Below are 23,175 nucleotides of genomic sequence, written 5' to 3'. Positions count from 1 at the left end.
ATAGTAAGTCTCATGAAATCTGATGGTTATTATAAGGGGGAGTTTTCCCGCACTAGCTCTCTTTGCGTGCTGCCATCCATGTAAGACATGACTTGCTCCTCCTTGCTTTCTGCCATCATTGTGAGGCTTCCCCAGCCATGTGGAACTGCAAGTTCAGTTAAACCTCTTTCTTTTGTAAATTGCCCAGTCTTGGGTATGTCTTTATCAGCAGTGTGAAAACAGACTAAAACACAGGCAAAAAGGTTGAAACACAATTTTCCTTGGTTGGTGGAATTATGAGTGAGTTTTAGTTGCTTTCCTGGATGTCTCACATTTTTCTTTTCTTTTTTAATGAACAAGTCTTCTTTTTATAAAAGAGGAAAAAGTTATTTTTGGTTTGAAGAACAAAAAGGTGACCCTCCACGGCCAACTGGTCATGCAGCTCCAATTCTCATTTTGATTTAGCAAAGATGGCAGGATCTGCCTCAGGGAGCACCAGCCTCTGCTCAAGCAGTGTGGGATCCCCACTTTTTCATTCTGCTGAATACCCATGGTACAAGGCAGCAACTGTTCTAAGCTGGAACTAGAGCATGGTAGGTGCTCAATAAATACTTGCTAAATTGAGTCATCCTTTTTTGTTTTGATTGGGCCAGAATTCTGCTGAGATATCCTCCAGTTTTTAACATCACTTTTACCCAGTGGTTTTCCTATTCCCCAGGAGCATTGAGTAATGTCTGGAGACATGTTTGGTTACCTCAAATGGGAAGTGCTTTTGGTATCTAGTGGGTAGAGGCCAGGGATGCTGCTAAGCATTCTACACAATGCAGAGGACAGTCACCACAGAAAAGAATTATCTGTCCGAAGTGTCAATAGTGCTGAGGCTGAGAAATCCTCTTCACTATTTGCCCTTCTTAGAGCTTGTTAATTATTTTCTAAGTTCTTATTTTAATATTATGTACTGTAAATGTATCATATTAGCACCTGAAAGGGATAGGGTATACACTATTCACTGTTTGAGTTTGAAATGAAATTGATGCCTTAAGAATGTCTTCAGACCAGGTATGGTGGCCCATGCCTGTAATCTCAGTACTTTGGAAGAACTGCTTGAGGTCACGAGTTCAAGACCATCCTGGGCAACAAGTGAGACCCCCCCCCCTTCTGTACAAAAAATACAAAAATTAGCTGGGTGTGGCGGCATGTGCCTGCAGTCCCAGCTACTTAGGACTGAGGCAAGAGGATTCCCTTGAGCCCAGGAGTTCAAGGTTGCAGTGAGCTATGATCATACCACTGCACTCCAGCCTGTGTGGCAGCAAAACTCTGTCTCTTAAAAAATAAAAATAAAAAAAATAAAAAAAGACTTCAGATGGTCAACTAGGGGCAGATTCCAGCCCTCTGTTCTGTTACCATTAAACACCTTATTTGGAGTGAGCAGAGGCAAAGGATCTGAACAACTTCTCTGATTAGTTTTCAGCTCAGTCATTAGAGATCATGAGATAAATGCCTTTCCTTTCTGGCATCATTTGTTATATTTATTACTTCCCCACTATTTTTAAAAGGTTGAGTTTTACAGCTAGTGAATTTTTATGAAATTAAATGCCTATATTCAAGAACACTTCCCTAAAAGGGAGGGGGCTTTTGTTTGCATTATATTCAATTGAAGGCATTTCTCAGGAGAAAGAAAATAATAAAGAGTATCACCTGAAGGTGTATTACCAACCTACGACCTGGGAGTGAAATGAAAGGTTTCTAACAAAAATGAAAGTACATTACTCTTAACCCTAACTAGTCTTTAATATTTTGCCTCCAGGACAAAGCATTTTTACATTCCCTGTAATTTCTCTTGATAGAAAAATAGACTTTCTCAGACAGTTAATATATTAAACATCAGAATTTTTATTAGTGAAGGGCATTTAGGAACTCAATTTTTTCTTACAGCATACTATACAGCTTTCTAGAAAAAACCCTTTAAATTCATAAACAGTGCTGTATGTAATAGACTTTAGAAGATCTTCTAATTTAAAAATTTGAAGCTCATTTCTTACATGCAATATGACCCCTTCAAACACCATTAATATAGATGCATATTTTATTAGGTGCTATAGAATTCTTAAAATAACTTGAGAGGGTTTTCTCTCTCTGCAGAGCTATTTCCTTTTCTAATCATCTGTGTCAAAAAGATTTGAGTAAGTGTAGGAAATAGGGAAAACCATCCAAAGAACAACAGAATTATTAGAGATGCGACTATCCTTTCATTTGACATAATTCAAACCACTTGTTTAATGGCACTAATCATTTTCTTTCAAAACAAATCAAAGAAATTTCAGATTTATGCTTCCCAAAGACATTCATTTTGGATGAGTCAAGGGACCTCCAAAAATACCATTAGTACTCACTTTTGAAATCATAAATTTAATCAAAACCCTAGCTTCTGAAATTGTCTGTTTGCTTGGGTCAATATGAGTAGAAAGTTTTCTCTGAATCTGCATTTCATAGAATGATGTTTAATGGTTTTAGAGAAAACTCATTTTAAGCAGGAAACTGACAAAAGCTTGACTTTGGAAAATTCAGAGTCCAATTTAGCAAGAAGCAATGTCCTTCAGGTGAACAAAAGAAAGATGGGCTGCTTCGAAGCTGTTGGAAATGAGGTTAGCAAGAAAATGAAACAAGCTCACAGGTGTATCTAGGTATGAAAACGCACTGTTCAAGTACTGGTGGTAGAATGGCAATGTCAAACAAAGTTATGCAGTCAGCCACTACCTCTCTGAGTGTCTAAACAAACTCAATCAAACACTCTCATTCTTCTTAAACTAATTATTTAATAATAAAATCTTTACTAAAACAGAAGATATAACCTCCACTCACAAACTGGGAGAAAGCACTCATTTCTTCCTGTTAATAACCCAACAGAGAATTACCTTCAATTCTCATGGAGATTATTTTCTGGGAGTGTTTCTATTCTAAGACATTTTCTCCCCTGCAGTGGGAATTAGAACAGAGATCACAAAACGAAAGTGCCTGTAGGGTTCTGGAAGGTAACATGAAAGAATAAAATGGACTTTGTAGAGACTGGGATGATTTGGTATAATCAAGCTTTGTCTAAAAGGAATGGCCATCACTCAACTCCAGACAATTATATCCTTACAGGGATGAGATACCAGATCTTCAAATTTTCAAGACATAAATATAAACTTTTACATGAAGCAAATCTCTAATTTTGAGGTATTAGTAGCTAATTAAATTTTAAAACAATACCTTGCTGGCTAAACAAATCCTACCTGTCTCCCTGATTTCATCTGTCAATTTGCAACTTCAAAATTAGAAGAAAATGAGCAATGGCTAATCTATGAGATTATATTAGTATCACTACTATTAAGTTATGGGTGAATTCTTGGGTTCTCCTTTATTATAAAGAATTTTCTCTATCTCAGTCTGTCATCCATGGGCATTTAGGTTCATGCCATGTCTTTACTATTATGAAGAGTGCCACAATGAACATATGTGTGCATGTGTCTCTATAATAGAAAGATTTATATTCCTTTGGGTATATAACCAGCAATGGGATTGCTGGGGCAAATGGTATTAATGTTTTTAGGTCTTTGAGGAATTGTCACACTGTCTTCCACAATGGCTGAACTCATTTATGCTCTCACCAACAATGTACAAACATTCCTTTGTCTCCACAACCTCGCTAGCATCTGTTTTGGTTTTTGGTTTTTTTGACTTTTTAATAATAGCCATTCTGATGGGTGTGGGATGGTATCTCATTGTGGTTTTGATTTGCATTTCTCTTATGATCAGTGATGTTGAGCTGTTTTTCATACGCTTGTTGGCCTCATGCATGTCTTCTTTTGAAAATTATCTGTTCATGTCCTTTGCCCACTTTTTAATGGGGTTGTTTGGTTTTTCTTGTAAATTTGTTTAAGTTCCTTATAGAGTCTAGATATTAGACTCATATACACAATGGAATACTGTGCAGCCATAAAAAGTACAAGATCATGTCCTTTGGAGGAACATGCATAGAGTTGGAGGCCATTACGCTTAGCAAACTAACGGAGACACAAAACCAAATACTGCATGTCTCATGTAGTGGGAGCTAAATGATGAGAACACATGGACACATAGTGGGGAACAACACACACTGGGCCCTATCAGAGAGTGAAGGCTGGGAGGAGGGAGAGAGTCAGGAAAAATAACTAATGGGTAATAGGCTTAATATCTGGGTGATGAAATGATCTGTACAACAAACTCCCATGACACCAGTGTGACAAACTTGCACATGTACCCATGAACTGAAAATAAAGTTAAAAAAAAAAAACTTAAAAAGAATTTTCCCTAAAAGCATTATCACACCTAAAGTTCCCGAGTTAAAATTTCAACGGCTGTTTAAACTTTAAAATGTTTTTGTCGGACATAGAGATGTCCTGAGAAAGAAATTTTACGTGTCAGAGGAAGTCAACAGTGGTCAAACACTTCAGATTCTGGGACTTCAGATTTTCACAGGAAACATCATGAAAATATCCAGCTTATAAAAGAGCTTCTTAAACAACAGGGGCTGGTGGAGGAGAAAATTTTAAGTACCAAGAAATACAAGAGGCTGTATGTCACTGAGAAAAATGTGGTACACCTTTACATGAAAAATCCCTAATTTAAAAGTATTAGCAGCTAATTAAATTTTTAAATAATACCTTGCTGGTTAAACAAAACCTACCTGTGTGCCTAATTTCATTTGCCACGAAGACCTTTTCATCAAGCCAATGATGTTTACAGCCTTTGGGTGGTGCCAAGACATTTCAGGAAATGCCAGTGTCTTTCTTTGTAAAGTAACACTACAAACTTAATGTCTGAACACAGCATAATCACTGGGAAGAGTAAGGAAAATTCACACTTCCTCACTCTTTTATCTGAAGAGTCTTACTGTAAAGACTCAGAGCCAATGTAGAACTCTTCTTCTCCACCCCCAAAACCAAGTTTCACTCTCTTAATGTTTTAAAACCAATGTTTCTGAGACATTTCTAGACAGTCCTGGTAATGGTTAATAATTATAATACGGAATGAATTAGCAATGGATCACTCCTGGCTCAATTTCATTTCCTTTCCTCATTTTCCACTGGGGCCCCTGGCATCTTCAACCTATTTAGCCCTACCGCTTCTCTGAATCAGCAAAGTCTACTTTTCCTACAGAACTGGAATGAGGAAGTACCAGTAAGACAAAGTGAAACACCCAAACCAGCATGCTCCCACCCAGAATGGTACCTGTTCAGGCTTCAGACCCGGTGGGACCCAGGCATACTCTTCCAAGGCACAGCCTGAGTCATCATCTGAGGTCGAGTTCCTCTGAAAGTCAAACATGAGTTTGCTGATGGTCTTCTCCATCTCCAGCGGCATCACTGTCACCATGTGCTCCTCTTGGGGACACTTGCAGTGCAGGCAGATCTTCCTGCAGGCAGTAAAGGGAGCAGGTGAGAAAGAAGAAAAAACCATTTTTTTTTTCAAGAGCCTGCCAGTCACCAGCCCTTGGATCCCAAACCATAAACACATTCCTTGGCAATGGGCATCAGGCAAAGGCATCACGAGCAGTGTTCCAGAACATGCCTGTCTTTGCAGAAGGCGTGGTACACACATGTGAAAACAGCATGAAAGGTCAGAGGCCACGAGGTAAGCATGCTAAGGGTCTTTACATGTGGACCCCAGCTTTCTCTTCTAAATCAATACCCCAAGAGGAATGGTAATGTAGTTTTTATTTTACTAAGTAGACCACTGGATATGGCCCATGACCACAATTTCCTTAACTGTAATAGCAATTACATATACATAATACATATGCTGACCAGAAATGTTACTTGTAGATAACAAATACTGACAACATACTGCTTTTATGAAAGGTTCCTAAGCCCTGGAAAATGGAGAAAATGGTTTAAAAAATGCAGGTAAAATTTTCTTTAAGAAGAAGAGCAAACATACATATTTCTTTCTCACGAAACATGTCTGGCCCTAAGATCTCACAGGAAAGACAATTTCACCTCCATTAAAGATCCCTGTAGCTTTGGAATTCTAATTAGAAACCCAAATTTTCCCTATGTTTGTGGGTTTTTTTATATACAAGAAGATCATGCATGTGAATTATTTCAAAAGGTAGCAGCCAAAGATAAAAATCTCCCAAACTGAACATTTCTCTTTTAAGGTTACCATCTGTTCTCTTATCCATAGCTACAGAAATGATGAAGCAATAAATATGTTGATGTCAGCAACACAAAAGCATTTCTAGCTTCCACCAATAAAATAAAAAGAGAAAAAAAAAAAGAATAGAGGAGGAAAATTTTAAGGAAATAAGTTATTTCATGTTCACTCTTTTTAAAATTATTAGTTTCAGTAGCACCTTATAAAGGTGATAAAAGAGCCCAGAATTTTAATCCCCAGATGTGCCTGATGTTTTGATAACAGCTTTGTGAAGATACAATGTACATAAGATAAAACTTGCCATTTCAAAGTGTACAATTCATGGACTCTTAATACATTCAGAATTGTGAGTCATCACTATCTAATTTTATAGCATTTTCATCCCCCCCAAAAAGAAACCCCAGGAGCACTGGCAGTTACTTCCCATATCCCCCTGCCCCCTAGGCTCTGACAACCACTAATCTATTTTCTGTCTCTATGGTTTTGCCTATTTTGGACATTTCATATAAATGCAATCATACAATACGTGGTCTTCTGAAGTTGGCTTCTTTCATACAGAATGATTTTTCAAGGTTAATCCAAGTTATAGCATGTATCAATCCTTCATTCCCTTATATTGCTGAATAATATGCCATTGTATATACATACCACATTTTCACTGATCAGTTGTGGACATTTGGACTATTTTCACCTACGGCTTTTATGAATAATGATGCTCTGATTACTTATGTACAATTTTTTGTGTGGATATTTGTTTTGTTTTGTTTTTTGAGACAGGTTCTCATTGTTTCCCAGGATGGAGTGCAGTGATGCAATCATGGCTCACTGCAGCCTTGACCTCCTGGGTTCAAGTGATCCTCCTGTCTTAGCCTCCCAAGCAGCTGGGACCACACAGGTGCATGCCACCATGCCTGGCTAATTTTTTTTTTTCTTTTTTTTTGAGACAGAGTATCGCTCTGTCTCCCAGGCTGGAGTGCAGTGGTGCCCTCTTGGCTCACTGCAACCTCTGGCCTCCCAGGTTCAAACAATTCTCCTGCCTCAGCCTCCTGAGTAGCTGGGACTACAGACATGCGCCACCACACCTGGCTAATTTTTGTATTTCTAGTAGAGACGGAGTTTCACCATGTTGGCCAGGCTGGTCTTGAACTCCTGACCTTGTGATTCACCTGCCTCGGCCTCCCAAAGTGCTGGGATTACAGGCATGAGCCACTGCTCTCAGTTGGATGTATGTTTTTAATTTTTCTTTCTTTCTTTTTTTTTTTTTTTTGTGACGGAGTCTCACTCTGTCGCCCAGACTGGAGTGCAGTGGCGTGATCTCGGCTCACTGCAAGCTCCACCTCCCAGGTTCATGCCATTCTCATGCCTCAGCCTCCCAAGCAGCTGGGACTACAGGCGCCCACCACCACACTTGGCTAATTTTTTTTGTATTTTTAGTAGAGACGGGGTTTCACCATGTTAGCCAGGATGGTCTCAATCTCCTGACCTCGTCATTCGCCTGCCTTGGCCTCCCAAAGTGCTGGGATTGCAGGTGTGAGCCACCATGCCCAGCCAATGTTTTTAATTCTTTTGGATATATCTCTAGAAATGAAATTGCTAGGTCATGTGGCAACTTTAGATTTAAAATTTTGAGGAACTCCCAAATTGTTTTCCAAAATATCTGCACCTTTGTACATTCCCACCATTGATGAATGAGTGTTCCATTTTCTCCACATTCTTGTCACATTTGTTACTGTCTGTCTTTTATCGTAGCTACTAGAGTGGGTATAAAGCAGTATTTAATTGTGGTTTTGATTTGCATTTCCCGAATGGCTAATGATGTTGAATATCTTTTTATGTGCTTATTAGATATCTTCTTAGAATAGAGAAATGTCTATACCAATCCTTAGTCCATCTTTTTTCATGGGGTTGTGTTCTAATTGTTGAGTTATAAGTGTTCTTCACATACTTTCTGGATACAAGTCCTTTATCAGATATATGATAGGAACATTTTTTCTTCCATTTTGTGGGCTGTCTTTTCACTTTCTTGATGACATCTGCTGAGCACAACAGTTTTTAATTTTGATGAAGTCTAATTTGTTGTTGTTTTTAATCATTTCTAAGAAGCCATTGCATAACTCATGGTCATAAAGATGTATTCTTACATTTTAATTTAAGAGATGTACGGTTTTGGCTCTTACATTTACGTCTATGATCCATTTTGAGTTAATTTTTGTATATGGCACTAAGTAGGAGACCACCTTCATTCTCATGTGGCTATCCAGTTCTTTCAGTACCATTTATTGAAAAGAATAATCTTTCCCCATTGAATTGCCTTGGTACCACTGTCAAAAAATCAACTGACCATAGCTGTTAAGAGTTTATTCTGGATGCTCAGCTCTATTCCAGTGGTCTGTATGTCCATCTTTGTGCCAGTACCACACTGTCTTGATGACTGCAGTTCTGCAGTAAGTTTTAAAATCATGAAGTATATATGAGTCATGCAATTTTGTTCTTCTCTTAAAAAACTGTTTTGGCTCTTCTTCGTTCCTTGCATTTGCATTCAGAAAATATGAATTTTAGGATTAGTTTGTCAATTTGTGCAAAAAGAAAAAAAGCCAGCTACAGTTTTGATAGACATACACTGACTTTGTAGATCAATTTATCAATTTGAAGAGTTGAACACTGGCTACTTTTCCATTTAATTCAATCTAATTTCTTTCAATGATATTTTGTGGTTTTTAGGCACAGGCTTGTACTTCTTCTAAGTTTATTCTTAAGTATTTTATTTTTTTTGATGCTATTGTAATTAGAATTGTTCCTAATTTCATTTTCAGATTGTTATTGTATAGAAACATAAATGATTTTTATACTGATGTTAAATCATACAATCTTGCTAAAATCATTTATTAGTTATATTAGTTTAGGTACTTGTGTGCCTCTGTGTGTGTGTGTGTGTGTGTGTGTGTGTGTGTATGTGTTCTTTAGAATTTTCTCTATATAAGACTATATCACGTGCAAATAGAGAGTTTTACTTTTTCCTTTTCAATCTCATGTCTTTTATTTCTTTATCATGTCTTATTGCCCTGATTAGAACCTCCAGTACAATGTTCAACAGAAGTAGCAAGAGTGGACATCTTTGTTGTGTTCTTGATCTTAAGGGAAAGCACCAGTCTTTCAGCATTAAGTATCATGTTAGCCATGAGTTATCTGTAGATGCTCTTCATCAGGTAGAGGAAGTTCTCTTCTATGCTAGTTTGTTGTTTTTACCACAAAAGGGTGTTGGAGTTTGTCAAACGCATTTTCTGTATCTATCAAGATGATTAGTTGTTTTATATCTTTATTCTATTGATGTGTTGTACCCGAATTTCGACATAAAAATGCACTCGAAGAAACAAAATCAGTTTAGTCTAACCAAACTGATTTTGGCTTGTCAGATTCCCCCATTTCCCACTTTCATCGGATCAGAAAGATACACAGACAGAATGCACACCTTGGATCTGGTTTGCATCTCCAAACTCAAAGAAGTTCCATCCAAACCCTGGTTGTTGCTTTTAAAAATAGAGCTCATTTGAACAGTAACTCTTTAATTAATCAGCTACTGCACAATGGTCAGGTCTGTTGGGAAGCAGTCAGTTTATTTCTCCAATAATTTTTTTTCCAGTTTATGACTTAAGGAAAAACAAGTTTCAGTGTGTTTAAGTAAACTGAGTAAGCTGTTTGGTGACTAATGCTTTTTACTAGAAAGTCATACTTGAACACTGAAATGTAGAAAACTTTTACCAAATTCAGTCCCAAAATATCCACCAATGAAATTCATTTATTCAGGTACTGATTATGCAGGGAAGAGCACACTAATGCCGGATGGACATGATTTAACGAACTGAGGCTCCAGGAGAAGGAATAAAGACAAGAAGAAAACAGACGAGGAGTGCAGAATCAGATCCAGAATAAGCATCAACAAGTAGAAGGATAAACAGAAAAGAGAAGATGGGGAGGGCTGAGGCCCTATGTGGTCATTCAACAAATAACTCGAGGTGGATGGATAACTTGAGGCTAGAAGTTCGAGACCAGCCTGGCCAAATGGTGAAACCATGTCTCCACTAAAAATACAAAAAAAAAAAAAAAAAAAAATCAGCTGGGCATGGTGGCGGGCACCCATAGTCCCAGCTACTCGGGAGGTGGAGGCACAAGAATCACTTGAACCCAGGAGGTGAAGGTTGCAGTGAGCCCAGATCACACCACTGCACTCCAGCCTGGGTGACAGAGTGAGAAGCTGTCTCAACACACACATACACACACACACACACACACACGCACACCCCAAAACAAAAACAAAACAACAACGACAACAACAACAAGCCCCAAATAACTAACAAGCACTTACCATGTACCAAGGCCTGCTCTAGGTACTTGGATACCTAACCAAGACAAAGATCCCTGACCTCTTGGCCTGTGTTCTCAGAGGGGAGAAACATACCATACACATAACAAGTCATTCAATCACAAAGTATATTAAAGGCAGCAAGTGCTACTGAAAACCAGAAAGAAGCAGGATACAGGTGGTCAGGATGGGGAGGGGGCACATACCGAGCTGTATGCCCAGCATTTGAGTTGCTTTATACCTTATATACATGACCCCAGATTCTTCCATCAGTCCTCCAGGAAAGGAAATATTATCTCCATCAGTCCTCCAGGAAAGGAAATATTATCTCCACTTCCCACAGAAGAAAACAAAGGCCCAGAGTAGTTAAGTGGTTTGTAAGCAGTTAAGCAACTGAACTATTCAGAGCAGTTAATCAACCCTAAATAGTGAGCAGAACAGGGACTCAAAGTAGGCTCTATCTGACCACTGAACCAAAAAGTTACTTACAGAAAATCTGATTCCAACCACAGAATACCCTTTTACTTCTGAACAACAACAACAACAAAACCTCACACCCACACAAAAGGAAAACCAAGGAGAGGGGAAGAAAAGGAAAAAAAACCCAAAACCCTAAATAGTAACTCAAAGCCACAAGGACCTTATCTGTTTTCCATGCTAGCTGCCTGCCTTCCACTTCTCATTTATAATTAACTGGCACTCCCGTGGCACGACATTTTTCTTTGTAAAGAATTTTCAACCTTTGAGTGATTCCATGACAGTCTTTGATAATGGCTAATTTAATAACCTCCATCTATAAACTGGGAACCCAAGGCCCAGACTCTCAGAAGCGGGCAGAGGGTCAGAAGTAATGCTAAGAGGATTTCTCTTCATTCCTGCATCTCTCCCACTTTGGCAAAATGCACACAGCAACACCCAACAGCTCTCTTTCAACACACTGATTAAGGCTTCTCACCTGAATGAAACATATTCAGAAGTGTGTGGGGAAATATATGATTTGGCTTTTTTTAAAATAGACATTTATGAAAATAGAACCTGCTAGTAAAGCAGGATTTCATTAAAAACACACACACACACACATACACACACACACACACACAAAGGGTGCATTGGTTTCATTCTGTCAGAGTTGACATTCTACCTGCACATAATTGGGTTTGTGAATGACAGGTTTCCAAGGAATAAGCCATGATTCAGAGAGGGGAGATTCTGCATTCTCCTCTACCCCAAAACAACCTCTGCAAATCCTCCACCTCCAAGTCGCAGCATTAAATCATGGCTTCCATATCTCAGAAACCATAATCGGCCCTTCGAAGGCATACACAGTATTGCCAGGTGGAGGACCTCTCTTTAACTATCTCCAAGTAGCTTGGTTATCTGCACCAGTGACCATTATCATTTGGAAAATGACTAACAATCTATACCAATTAACTTGCCTGCCATTACATGAAAGGATTCATCATGAGTAGATTGGGGGCAGGGTTTGTAGGGGGAATACTTATCCTTGAGATTTTGACAGGTTATTTACAACAACGAACCCTGAACCACAAGGTCTTGTTTTATGTGAGAAGTGATAGGATGAAGGCAAAAAAGGGATTTTCCTTTAGAACATGATTTTTGACAACTTCAAGTAGCAAATTGTAGAAATTGAGACTCTAATGGGATTGCAAACATCATTAAGCCTGTTTTTTACTTTCCTTCCCTGTCTCTTTTACTCCCCCTCCCCCGCCCTTTTTTTTTTGAGACGGAGTCTTGCTGTGTCCCCCAGGCTGGAGTGCAGTGATGCCATTTTGGCTCACTGCAAGCTCCGCCTCCCAGGTTCACGCCATTCTCCTGCCTCAGCCTCCCGAGTAGCTGGGACTACAGGTGCCCACCACCACACCCGGCTAATTTTTTGTATTTTTAGTAGAGACAGGGTTTCACCGTGTTAGCCAGGATGGTCTCAATCTCCTGACCTCGTGATCCGCCCGTCTCAGCCTCCCAAAGTGCTGGGATTACAGGCATGAGCCACTGTGCCCAGTGTCCCCCCCACCTTTTTTAATGAGAGGAAAATATATTTTGTAAAAGAACTCATATGTGGCAACTCAAAATAGAAAATAGGGCTGCCCAAGTTGATGTGGAGAAGACGACTATGAGCCCAACTTCTTCAAAGCTCAACCTCCTCCCCAAACTCCAGGCACATTCATGGCCTTGAAGTCCTCAAGGTTCCAAAGCCACAAGGCTAAACACCACCAAAGTTCCTAGACTCCATGAAGTCATTTCTAGCATGTACCAAAATATGAAGTAGGTGCTTGGTAATTTGCTAGATGAAAAGAAGAAAAAATATAGAGGCTGTTAATGGCTTTTAAGAAATAAATAATTCCTAATCATGAAACTCTTATATAAATAATAATTCTAGTCGTGAGAAACTGTATATCTGGTTGCCAAGACATTACAGGGAGATGCATGGGGAATAGTAGGATGTCCCAGTGACTCTAATTGGATAGGTCTGAGGCAGGCTCAGGAATGTGCATTTTCACCAGTGTGCCTGGTAAATGTGATGCAGCTGGTCCTCCAAGCACAGCTCAAGGCCACTCTTCTGTAGTAGCCTCCTAGTTAGAAAGGAGTGCCTCAGGGCATGGTTTAAAAACAGGTGTGGATTTTACCAATATACTCGATGGTCTCAGAAACTCTGGGCAATGTACATTTTCAAACGGTCCCAAAGAATCTATGCCAGCCCTTCCTTGCTACCATGTCTTAACCTCTTGCATCACTAGGCCCTCCTGCCACTCAGCTGGGTACCCAGTAGGGTGTGAAAGGCACTGGTGAAAGGCAAGACTACATCAGACATGAGAATAGTGTCTCTTGTTGCCAGCCCTGCCATCTGTCTTGACTTCCACCTCCCTCGTGGTGTGGACTCCTCTGTCCCAAGTCCATGGCTAGATCAGGCTCAGGCCACTTTCATGCACAGGGACAAGGGGCAGACAGCTTAAAGAGTGGTTCAGTCCCCGTACAAACCAAGTGACTGACAAGGAATAAACAACATGGGATTCAACATGGCTTCGCCCAAGGCAGGCAAGGCCAGAGGTAGGAAAACACACTTTTGTTAAAAACAAAGGGCTAGGCTGTTCTGTCTATGGAGCAGCCATTCTTTTATTCCTTTACTTTCTAAATAAACTTGCTTTCACTTTGAAAATAAAAACAAACAAAAACAAAAACAAAGAAAAGGGCTAAAATAACCCAAAGCTCTCCATTGCTTTTTGCTAAATAACAGATGTATCCTAGGTATTTAAATTCTTCCATGCCTTTGGCTCACTAAAGGCAAAAGAACAATTTTTTTTTTTGAGACAAGGTCTCTCTCTGTCACCCAGGCTAGAGTGCAGTGGTGCGATTATGGCTCACTGCAGCCTCGACCTCCTGGGCTCAAGCAGTCCTCTCATCTCAGCCTCCTGAGAAGCTAAAGGCACATGCCACAATGCCCAGCTAATTTTTGTATTTGTTGTAGATACGAGGTTTCACTATGTTACCCAGGCTGGTCTCAAACTCCTGGACTCAAGCAATCCCCCTGCCTCAGCCTTCCAAAGTGCTGGGATTACAGGCATGAGTCACCGTGCCCAGCTCTCTTTTTATTCTTAATAAGAAAAAAAAAGAGAAAAGCATTTTCCTCCTTATTATACTTATTATAAAGTTATTACTTCCTTATCCTTAAAAAGCAATATACAACTAATGTAGAAAAAAATCAGAAACTACAGATAAGCAGTAAGAGTAAAAAATTTTCAAAACACTCACAATCCCAAAGATAATCGCCATTAAACAGAAACAGCTGCTGGTCCTCTTTTCCCTTAGTGTTAAGAAACTGGAGACCAGACTTCATTCTATGTGTTCCCCATCAGCCAGAGCCAGGGGATAAGACTGGCCGGTTATGACAAGACATGAGCCAGAGCCACCCACACATGCACACATAACACTCTCAGCAAATAGATGTGCATTATTCAATCCAGATAAGTGGGTCTGTTCTGAACTGGTGCCCTGTAGCAGGATCAAGAATCCACTTATGTAATGTAAAAGATACCTCCAACGTGGGAATTACATATAACATATACTTACGGGTATCACAGAGCTAAAAGTTAGGTCCCTTCAATTAAAAAAAAAAAAAAAAATCTGACAACCAGATTTCACTAGCTATCAACTTGCAATTTTCTGTGCAAGTGGAGAAAGATGGGGCATGGATAATTTAAAACCACTAAGACTTGCTTTGAATTGTATCTTTGTACACTAGTCATATAACCTCCAATGCTGTGATAACATACATCACTTCAAACCATATAATAGATCTCTGGGAAATGCTGACGCAGGAGGAGCTGGGCAGTGGCCCGACTTACTCCATCTGCTCTGTAGCCCATTTTCCCTGAGTTCCCAACGAAAGCATCAACTCTTCACATGCATATATGACACCAGCCTAAAATGAACCAAACATTCTTTTCAAGTGCACTGCCCTTTAGTATCACCTCCCTCAGGTTTTAGGAGGCAATTAGGTGTTTGGGTAAAGAGTTTTTTCTAGACTGCAGGCTGCCTAGAAAAGGTAAGCAAATGAAAGGACAGTGGCTGTTGTCAGCAAGAAAGGCATTCCCCTGTAGTGTTTCCCCGAGTCTGTAAGAACTGGAAGCAAGGTGTGCCTGCCCTAAGACATTGCTGAGATAATCCTGCCTTGAACAGGTCAGAGTTGTTAAAACCGAGCTATCACAAAGAAAAAGGCGACCCTCCTCAAAAACTGTATGGATCATGTGACCCCCACACAGGGCTTCAGCTCCTACTTATACATCCCTTGCAAAAGGGGTAAGTGGAGAGTCAGAATGCCAGAAATGAAGGAAGGAAGAAAATATATTTGTAGAGGCTGGCCTGAAATCAAATGGGAATATTCCAAGAGGTAAAAATCTGCTCCAAAAGATCCAGAGCTCCAGATGGCAGGTGTGACCTACAGGCCCTGACTCCTGTTGCTCTAGCCCAACCTGTGCTTTGACTGAGGATGGCAGGTGAGGGGTGAACACAGCAGCTATGTTCTACTGTTAACATAATTGCTCAGACTTATGAAGGTTTATAATATTCAATAATTTTCACTTAATTTATCTCATCTCTCTCTCAGCAGTCCTATAAAGTTGGCATTTTTATCCATTTCACAGATACAAAAATTTAGGTGATAAACTCACAAGTAACTTGACTGAAGTTAAGGAACTATATCATCTGAAACCAGTGTTTTCTCCTACCTTGTTTTAGGTACAATGTCAAAATATTCCTTCTTTTATTCCACCCATATCCATCCATCTACCTGTCCATCCATCCACCCATCTATCCTTCCATTCATATCTGTAATATACATCCATATCTATCCATCCATCCACCCATCTATCCATTCATTCATATCCATAAATACATACATATCTATCCATCCATTCATAACCATTCATACATCCATATCTATCTATCCATCCACCCATCTATCCATTCATTAATATCCATAAATACATCCGTATCTATCCATCCATCCACCCATCTATCTATTCATTCATATCCATCCATCCATACATATCTATCCACATATCTACCCATCTATCCATGCATTCATATCCATATATACTTCCCATAAATACATCTATATCTATCCATCCATTTACCCATCTATCCATTCATTTATACCCATACATACATCCATATCTATCCATCCACCCATCTATCCACTCATTCATATCCATAAATACATCCATATCTATCCATCTACCCATCTATCCATCCATTCATATCTGTAAATACATTCATATGTATTCATCCATCCACCCATCTATCCATCCATTCATATCCATACACACATCCATATCTACCCATCCATCCATTCATATCCATACATACATCTATATCTATCCATCCATCTAGCCATCCATTCATATCTATAAATACATCCACATCTATCCATCCATCCACCCATCTATCCATCCATTCATATCCATCCATCCATCCATATCTATCCATCCAGCCAAGCAACCTACCAACCAACCAACTGCCCACCTACAAGATTTCACCATGTTACCCAGGCTGGTCTCGAACTCCTGGGCTCAAGCAACCCTCCTGCCTCAGCCTTCCAAAATTGACTGAGCAGCTACTGTGTGTTAGGCACTCACCCGCCCACCAAAATTGACTGAGCAGCTACTGTGTGTTAGGCACTGCACTAAGATGCTGGGCACATAACAGTCATTAAGACAGATAACATGCCTGCCTGCGTGGAGCTTTGAACCAAATGAAAAAGACAGTCAACAGTTAAGTAAACAAACAGATAAACCTGCCATTTACAGATTGTGATAAGTGTTATGACAGAAATAGGGAAATCAGAAAGAGAGGAACTAAGGATGGGTGAGGACAGACCTCCCCCTGAAGTGACATTTGAGTTGTGATGAGAAGACTGACTATGAGGCAGATATGAGAAAAATCAGAGTACGAGTTTTCCAGGCAGAGAAGTGAGCACACAGGTCCTGAGGTGGGGAAGAGCACTGGGTGAGTCATTCTCGGAAGGTGATATTGTGGCCTCCCTCTTCCCCCACCACTGTCTGGATTAATGACAGTGACCAAACTGGCTGGGCAACTGCCTGTCCCAAAGCCCAAGCACAGATGTGAAATTCAGGGGACGGTGCCATTTTAGTGGGTGTAGGAAAGTTCTCCCATCCTCCCTAACCCGTTTCTCCTTGGAATTTCTATATCCCTCTGCCTTGATACCCAGACGTCAGCATATCCTGTTATTTGCAGCCTTACTGGCTCCTTAACTCCCTCCCCCTAGTCACAATACTTTGTTTTTCCCCTTTTTTGGCAAACACTCCATCTGAATGAGGGACCCAGGCATGAACCTTGACACTTGCCATGTCTGGGAGCAAGATTTCTATCTCTGTGAGAAAGGAAAAATGGTTTCCTAATAAACACAGAAGCTCAAGGGCGGAGACTGTGACGGGGCCAGCTGGGTATGAGGCTGGTGTGTGCTGAGTGCCAAGACCACGCTGCCTGGTCCTATCCAACTCCTTCCCTTCCGGCTGGGCTCCAGCGGCTCTGGCCATCTGCACTAAGAAGTGCTTCTCTCTCCCAGGGGTTACTGAAGTTGGTACAGGGTAATTTTCAGGGGCAGTAGTTTCCTCTTCTTAATATGCCAATTCATGCTTCAATGAAGAATTACATGCAGTGTCCTACTTTAGACTAATTTATCTTGTAACTTTTGAGCAGCAGAAATGCCTTCCCTTTTAAAAATAAGCCTCCTGGGTGACTTTGCTTGGAAACAGATAATTTAAAGATCTCTTACTGTACTGTGATTTGCAGGAATGATGTCTCAGTCATCGAGGGGCAGTATCTTAGATTGGGTTTCCCCAGAATCAGACTCTTGGAAGATATCTGAATCTTGCGGGAGATGATCCCAAAAAGGCCTGACAGGGAACAGAAGAATGAAAGTGGGGAAGGGTAGGATGCAAATAGAGGGTAAGTTAATGAACAGGTAGCAGCTTTGAGCAACCAGAACTCATTTCAGCTGAGGACCTATGGGAGAAGTACAGAACATTTCTCAGATACATTCCCCTTGGGAGTCAAGGAAGTAGGGCTACTTATCCACCAGTTATCAACAGCCATAGGTTGAAGACCACTCCTTGGGGCTCTCTGCCCTCTCCCACAGGCCAGACAAGTAGGCTCAAGCAACAAGGTAGAGTTTCTACAGCAGTAGGAACCATGAGTCCAAAAGGCAGAACAGAGGCAATGCTGAAATACTTGTGGCAGTCAACTTCATTTATTAAACAATAATTCACTGAACATTTACTATGTACCATGCGTTGTGGTAGGTGTTGCAAGGGGTTAAAAAATAAAAAGGAATTTCTATCTGACACAACAACATAGCCAGAAATATCTAGACCATAAATTTCAAAGTGGAGAGTTCTTGTGAAAAAGATATTTAAAAGAATGTTCTTGTTTTGAAGAGAAAGATGCTGAAATACATACAGATAAGGGATGATGTTTGCAATTTATTCTCATATGGTTCAACAAAAATATTATGTGTATATGACGGTGTGTGTGGAGAGAGAGAGGAAAAGAGGGAGAGAACAAGCAGCACAAATGTGGCAACATGTTAACAGAAAAATCTAGAAGGGTGTTTTGGGAGTTTGTTATACTATTCTTGTAACTTTGATCTAACTGACCTTGCAATTTTACAAAATAAAAAGTTTTAAAACAAAGAAAGTGGTTGGTACTGCATCTCCGTTGTTAGGCCATCATTAATGTGTCAGCCACTGTGTTACAGAAGATTCCTGGTTAATGAAAAATCAGGCAAGGCCTCCTTGAGGAAGCTGGAGCCAAAGGTTGCTGAGTAGGAGAAGTTTCTAGGCAAAAAGATAATGAAAGAGGATTCCTAACAGGCAAATAAAGTCATGGGAAGGGGACAGAACATGGTGTCACTGAGATGCTGACAGCAGTCTAGGACGGTAACAAGGTGGTAGCTGGGAGGGAGTTTTAGCTTTATTTTAAAAGCATTCACAAGCCAGTGAGGGATCGCCTACCAAGCACATAGAGAGCTAATTCAACTTCGTGATGAGTAGACGGAGTGAGCCCTCAAAGGAGAAGAGCTTGGCCACTGATGGTGTCTCCATGGCAACACTACTACCTGCATCCCCACATCACTGTATCCCTGTGCAAGGCTGTGGGGTATCTAGAAAAGCTCTGATTTCCTCAGCTGGCTGTCAGACCTGCTGCTCTGCAAAGAATAAACCAAGGTAGATAGAGTTGGTGACTCCTTCTAGATATGTTTCTCCACTTCACTTTGTCTACATGCCACCTGTGATTTTATGGCATGCACATTTTTGCTTCATTGGACATTTATCAGAGCAAGTTCTAAGACCCCTTCCTTTCCTTGTAAATCCTTTGGGGGAACAGTTTCTGAGGAAATGGATGAAAACTGAATTCTAACACACCTCACCCCCAAACTTCAAGGCAAGGATCAGAAGACTCCACAAAACACCTCTTTGTTTGCTTTTCTCTTCCATGCCACCTGCTGAAGTACTTGTTTAGTCTCTACCTTCTTTGTGGATGAAGTTGGCTAAACTTATATAGACAAGATCTGAGGCATAAAATATTCCCTAAGGACTTAAAGGCAGTATACCGCAGTGGGTTAGGATCTTAGATTCTGTGGTTACAATAACTTGGGTTCAAATCCTAACTTCGGTGAGTTGCCATTAGGATTTAACAACTTAATATATACAACATTCATGGTATAATGAAACTTGACAATGTGCCCGTGTGCTAGATCCTACCCTATGTCTACAGATACAAAGTCAAACAAACAAACAAACAAACAAAAGTAGTTAGGGTTCTTGTTCTCTAGAAGTCAATCTAGACCCTACTAATCTATTCCAGTTAGGATGGAAAGAGATCAATGGAAAACAGATGGGTGGTGAACAATTCATTTTGATAAGTCTTACCAAATCCTTAATGTAAACTTAAAGGTGTGCTGAACTGAGCAAGGTAATTTTATTGTTATCCCTATCAAAGGATTATGTATCCTTGACCAAGTTTTTAATTCTTCAAGGTCATACTAATGACTATTTTGTTGTTGTTGTTGTTGTTTGTTTTTATTTGAGATGGAGTTTTTCTTTTGTTGCCCAGGCTGGAGTGCAATGGCGCAATCTTGGCTCACTGCACCCTCCGCCTCCCGGGTTCAAGCAATTCTCCTGCCTCAGCCTTCCACCAACTAGCTGAGATTACAGGCATGCCCCACCATGCGCAGCTAATTTTCTGTATTTTGTAGAGACGTGGTTTCACCATGTTGGCCCGGCTGGTCTCGAACTCCTGACCTCAGGTAATCCACCCGCCTTGGCCTCCCAAAGTGTTAGGATTAAAGGCGTGAGCCACCATACCCGGCCATGACTTTCTTTTCATACCAAGATGCAATAAGGCAGACAGGTTAGACAGTAAATTAATGACCTGTTGGATGAATCAAGGACTATAGAGTTACCAAGCCCTTTCATTTCATGTAACTTTTGAATCGCCAATAATCTCTACAAGGTTAGTCAGAAGAGCAGGGGTTCTTTATAGATGAAGAAAGTGAAGTTCAGAGAAGCCAAGTACTGTGGTTACTACTGAATGCTAGAGGTATCTGGAACTTTAAGTTTACTTATTTTCCCCTGAGCTCAGGGGCATAAGGTCAGTTTGGCTTCATTTTTGGGGTGTGATTTCTCCACTTTTTTTCAGAAAACATTTTCTGAGTATGTGCCAAGCTCTGTGTCAAACAGTTTCCATGCTTTTCTTAGTTAATCCTCAAACCACACTATGAGAAGAAAATTATGGTTATCCTTCTCATTTTACAGACAGGACAACCAAGCCTCAAAGTTTGTGGAACTTACCCAAAGCCCTTCACCAAACACCTGAATACCTTTTGGCAGCCCCTCCGGATTGGCTGCCCTGGTCCCTTAATCCATGTAAAACAAGTTGTGCTTTTTTCCGTGTTCACATAGAGGCCCCCGAATCACTGGCAAGTCATAGGAAATTCTTAAGTGGCTGCTTATTAATAACATTTTCAGTTTATATTAGGCCGCCTTTCATCCAGGGGAACTGGGCCAGCTCCATGCACAGAGAACCACAGAAATTCAGCCATCTCTGGTATGGACGTGAGCCAGCTGGCAGTGGAATCCCTCAGGGGCTTGGCTTGTGGGGATTCTGGCAATGGTCACACCCTTCGAAACTTGACAGGGGCCCTTTAATATCTGTGCTGAAGGGCTGGAGGCAAAAACTTCCCAGAAATCCATGTCGCTCAGCAAACGAGGCCAGAGGCTCCGGACGACCCCAGTGGACTTGCGAAACAAGAGAATCGAGCGACTGGAGGTTTACCAGACACCAATGCTGGATGTAAAGCCCCTCAATTCAGATTGAGTTAGACACAACAGGGAAAGACATTATTTTCAGGAGAGACCTGGCTTTAGTCAAGTCCAAAGAAAGACACCAAACAAACAAAATTCTCAGGGTTTTCTACAGGAGGGACAGGCAGCAAAAGTGAGATGCTGATTTCCCTGATTCGAGCTGGATCTATGGAAAGGATTTTGTGGTTTTGTTCTGAGTTACAACTTGCTTCCTCATTCTTGCAGCAGTGAAAGGAAGGAGGGAGGTACACAGAAAGAAAACAACATTTCCTGGTTTCATGATTTTTTGGAAAGAAGCCCTTGATGAATTGGATTCACATGGTCTACAGGAGTAAGGTTTTGAAAATATTAAAAAATTTGTTATACTCCGATTTGACAAGGTGCTGGTTGAAGGATGTATTCCTCCTCCATCCCAGCCCCCACACTGTATCCCAAGCCTGTTAGATGTAGCAACGCCCACACACTTTGAGCATAGTTGATGAAACGAACAACAAGGAGCCGGGACCGTGGACTTCCTTGGTGCACAGGATGAGTCTTAGTCATTTATTCATTATCTCTTTTTACCAACTCTGTCTTTACTATCCTAGTCCAATTCACCATTACCTCCTGCTTGGGCTACTACAATAGCTTACTTCTTAATTTCCTGCCTCCATGCCTGCCCTTCTAGAATCTAATTTCCACCACTGTTTGCTTTTTAAACAATGATGATAACACTCAGCTCTCCTGCTTAAAATGTGCCATTAACTTCTCACAACAATGAGAATGAAGCACAAACTCTTTAACCATAGCCTACAAGACCTTATATAACCTGGTCTGTTCCTCTCTCTCCAAATTTATTTTGTTCTACTCTATTCCCCATCTTGCTCCAGCCTCAGCAGCCTTTATTTGTCCTTTGAATTTGCCAAGGTTGTCCCTCTCTTAGGATCTTTGCAGTAGCTGCTCCTCAGCCCAAAAGACCCTTCCCTCAGTACTTCAGGAGCTGGCCTGCTTTTCACTGTTCCCATCATCAACCAAAGACGTCTCCACCAAGGACCATATAAAAAACAGCCCACCTCCCTTTCTCATATACTCTCCCCATTTTAGTATCCTTTAAATTTTTTTTTCCTTAACATCAGAAGCCATTTTTTTTATTGGTATGTCTATAATACCTTTTCCCATTGTAATGTAAATTTTAAAAATCCTATATCTAGAATAACAATAATAAGTATTCAATAAGTAGCTCTTTGAAATTTTGACTTTCTAATACTTAGTCCGAAATCTAGCTGCAACCAGTGGGCTACAAACAAGATATAACCAAAGTGTAAATTTTATTTTTCATATTTATTTTTTTTTACAGTAACTGAAAATGTATATTGCTACAATGATGTCAAAAATGTAGAGTGTGATTCAACTACACGATGAGTAGTGTTTGGCCAAGATCACATTAAAGAAAGACTGCCTTTGTCCTCAATTAAATGAAAGTTTGCAAAAACTTAAGATGAGGTAGAGAAAAATGTATTATTGCTGAGAATGTACCATAACTATAGTGTAGTAATTTAATTCTGTTACTGTACTGCAAAATGTCAAGTATTTGAAAGAATGCCTCAAGTACAGAAATACTGAAAAACTCTGGCCTAGTACACAGCAAATGTTCAAAAAGTTGTTAAACTGTTGAGTGAACAATAAAAAGTGAGAGAGAGAAGCAACAAGAACTCCTGTGGCTTTGGCATCTGAGACCACGACCCTCAATTTACTCATCTATAAAATGGAAGAAAATCA

The 23,175-nt window shown here is 40.3% G+C and overlaps 1 protein-coding gene across 5 annotated transcripts in view; it reads right to left on the bottom strand.

Moving 5' to 3' along the window:
- PRICKLE2 (prickle planar cell polarity protein 2) overlaps positions 1-23,175 on the bottom strand; it is a 354,301-nt gene that overhangs the window by 99,657 nt on the left and 231,469 nt on the right. For all 5 annotated transcript variants that reach the window (XM_031663211.1, XM_031663212.1, XM_017955328.3 and 2 more), the window contains one exon: positions 5,233-5,416. In XM_031663211.1, the coding sequence (XP_031519071.1) occupies positions 5,233-5,416 (184 nt within the window). The remainder of the gene's footprint in view (positions 1-5,232; positions 5,417-23,175) is intronic.

Source organism: Papio anubis, chromosome 2 (genome assembly GCF_008728515.1).
Source record: "Papio anubis isolate 15944 chromosome 2, Panubis1.0, whole genome shotgun sequence".
Lineage (NCBI taxonomy): Eukaryota > Metazoa > Chordata > Mammalia > Primates > Cercopithecidae > Papio > Papio anubis.
The sequence above is the reverse complement of the archived record's forward strand: the minus strand, read 5'-3'. Positions and strand labels throughout refer to the sequence as shown.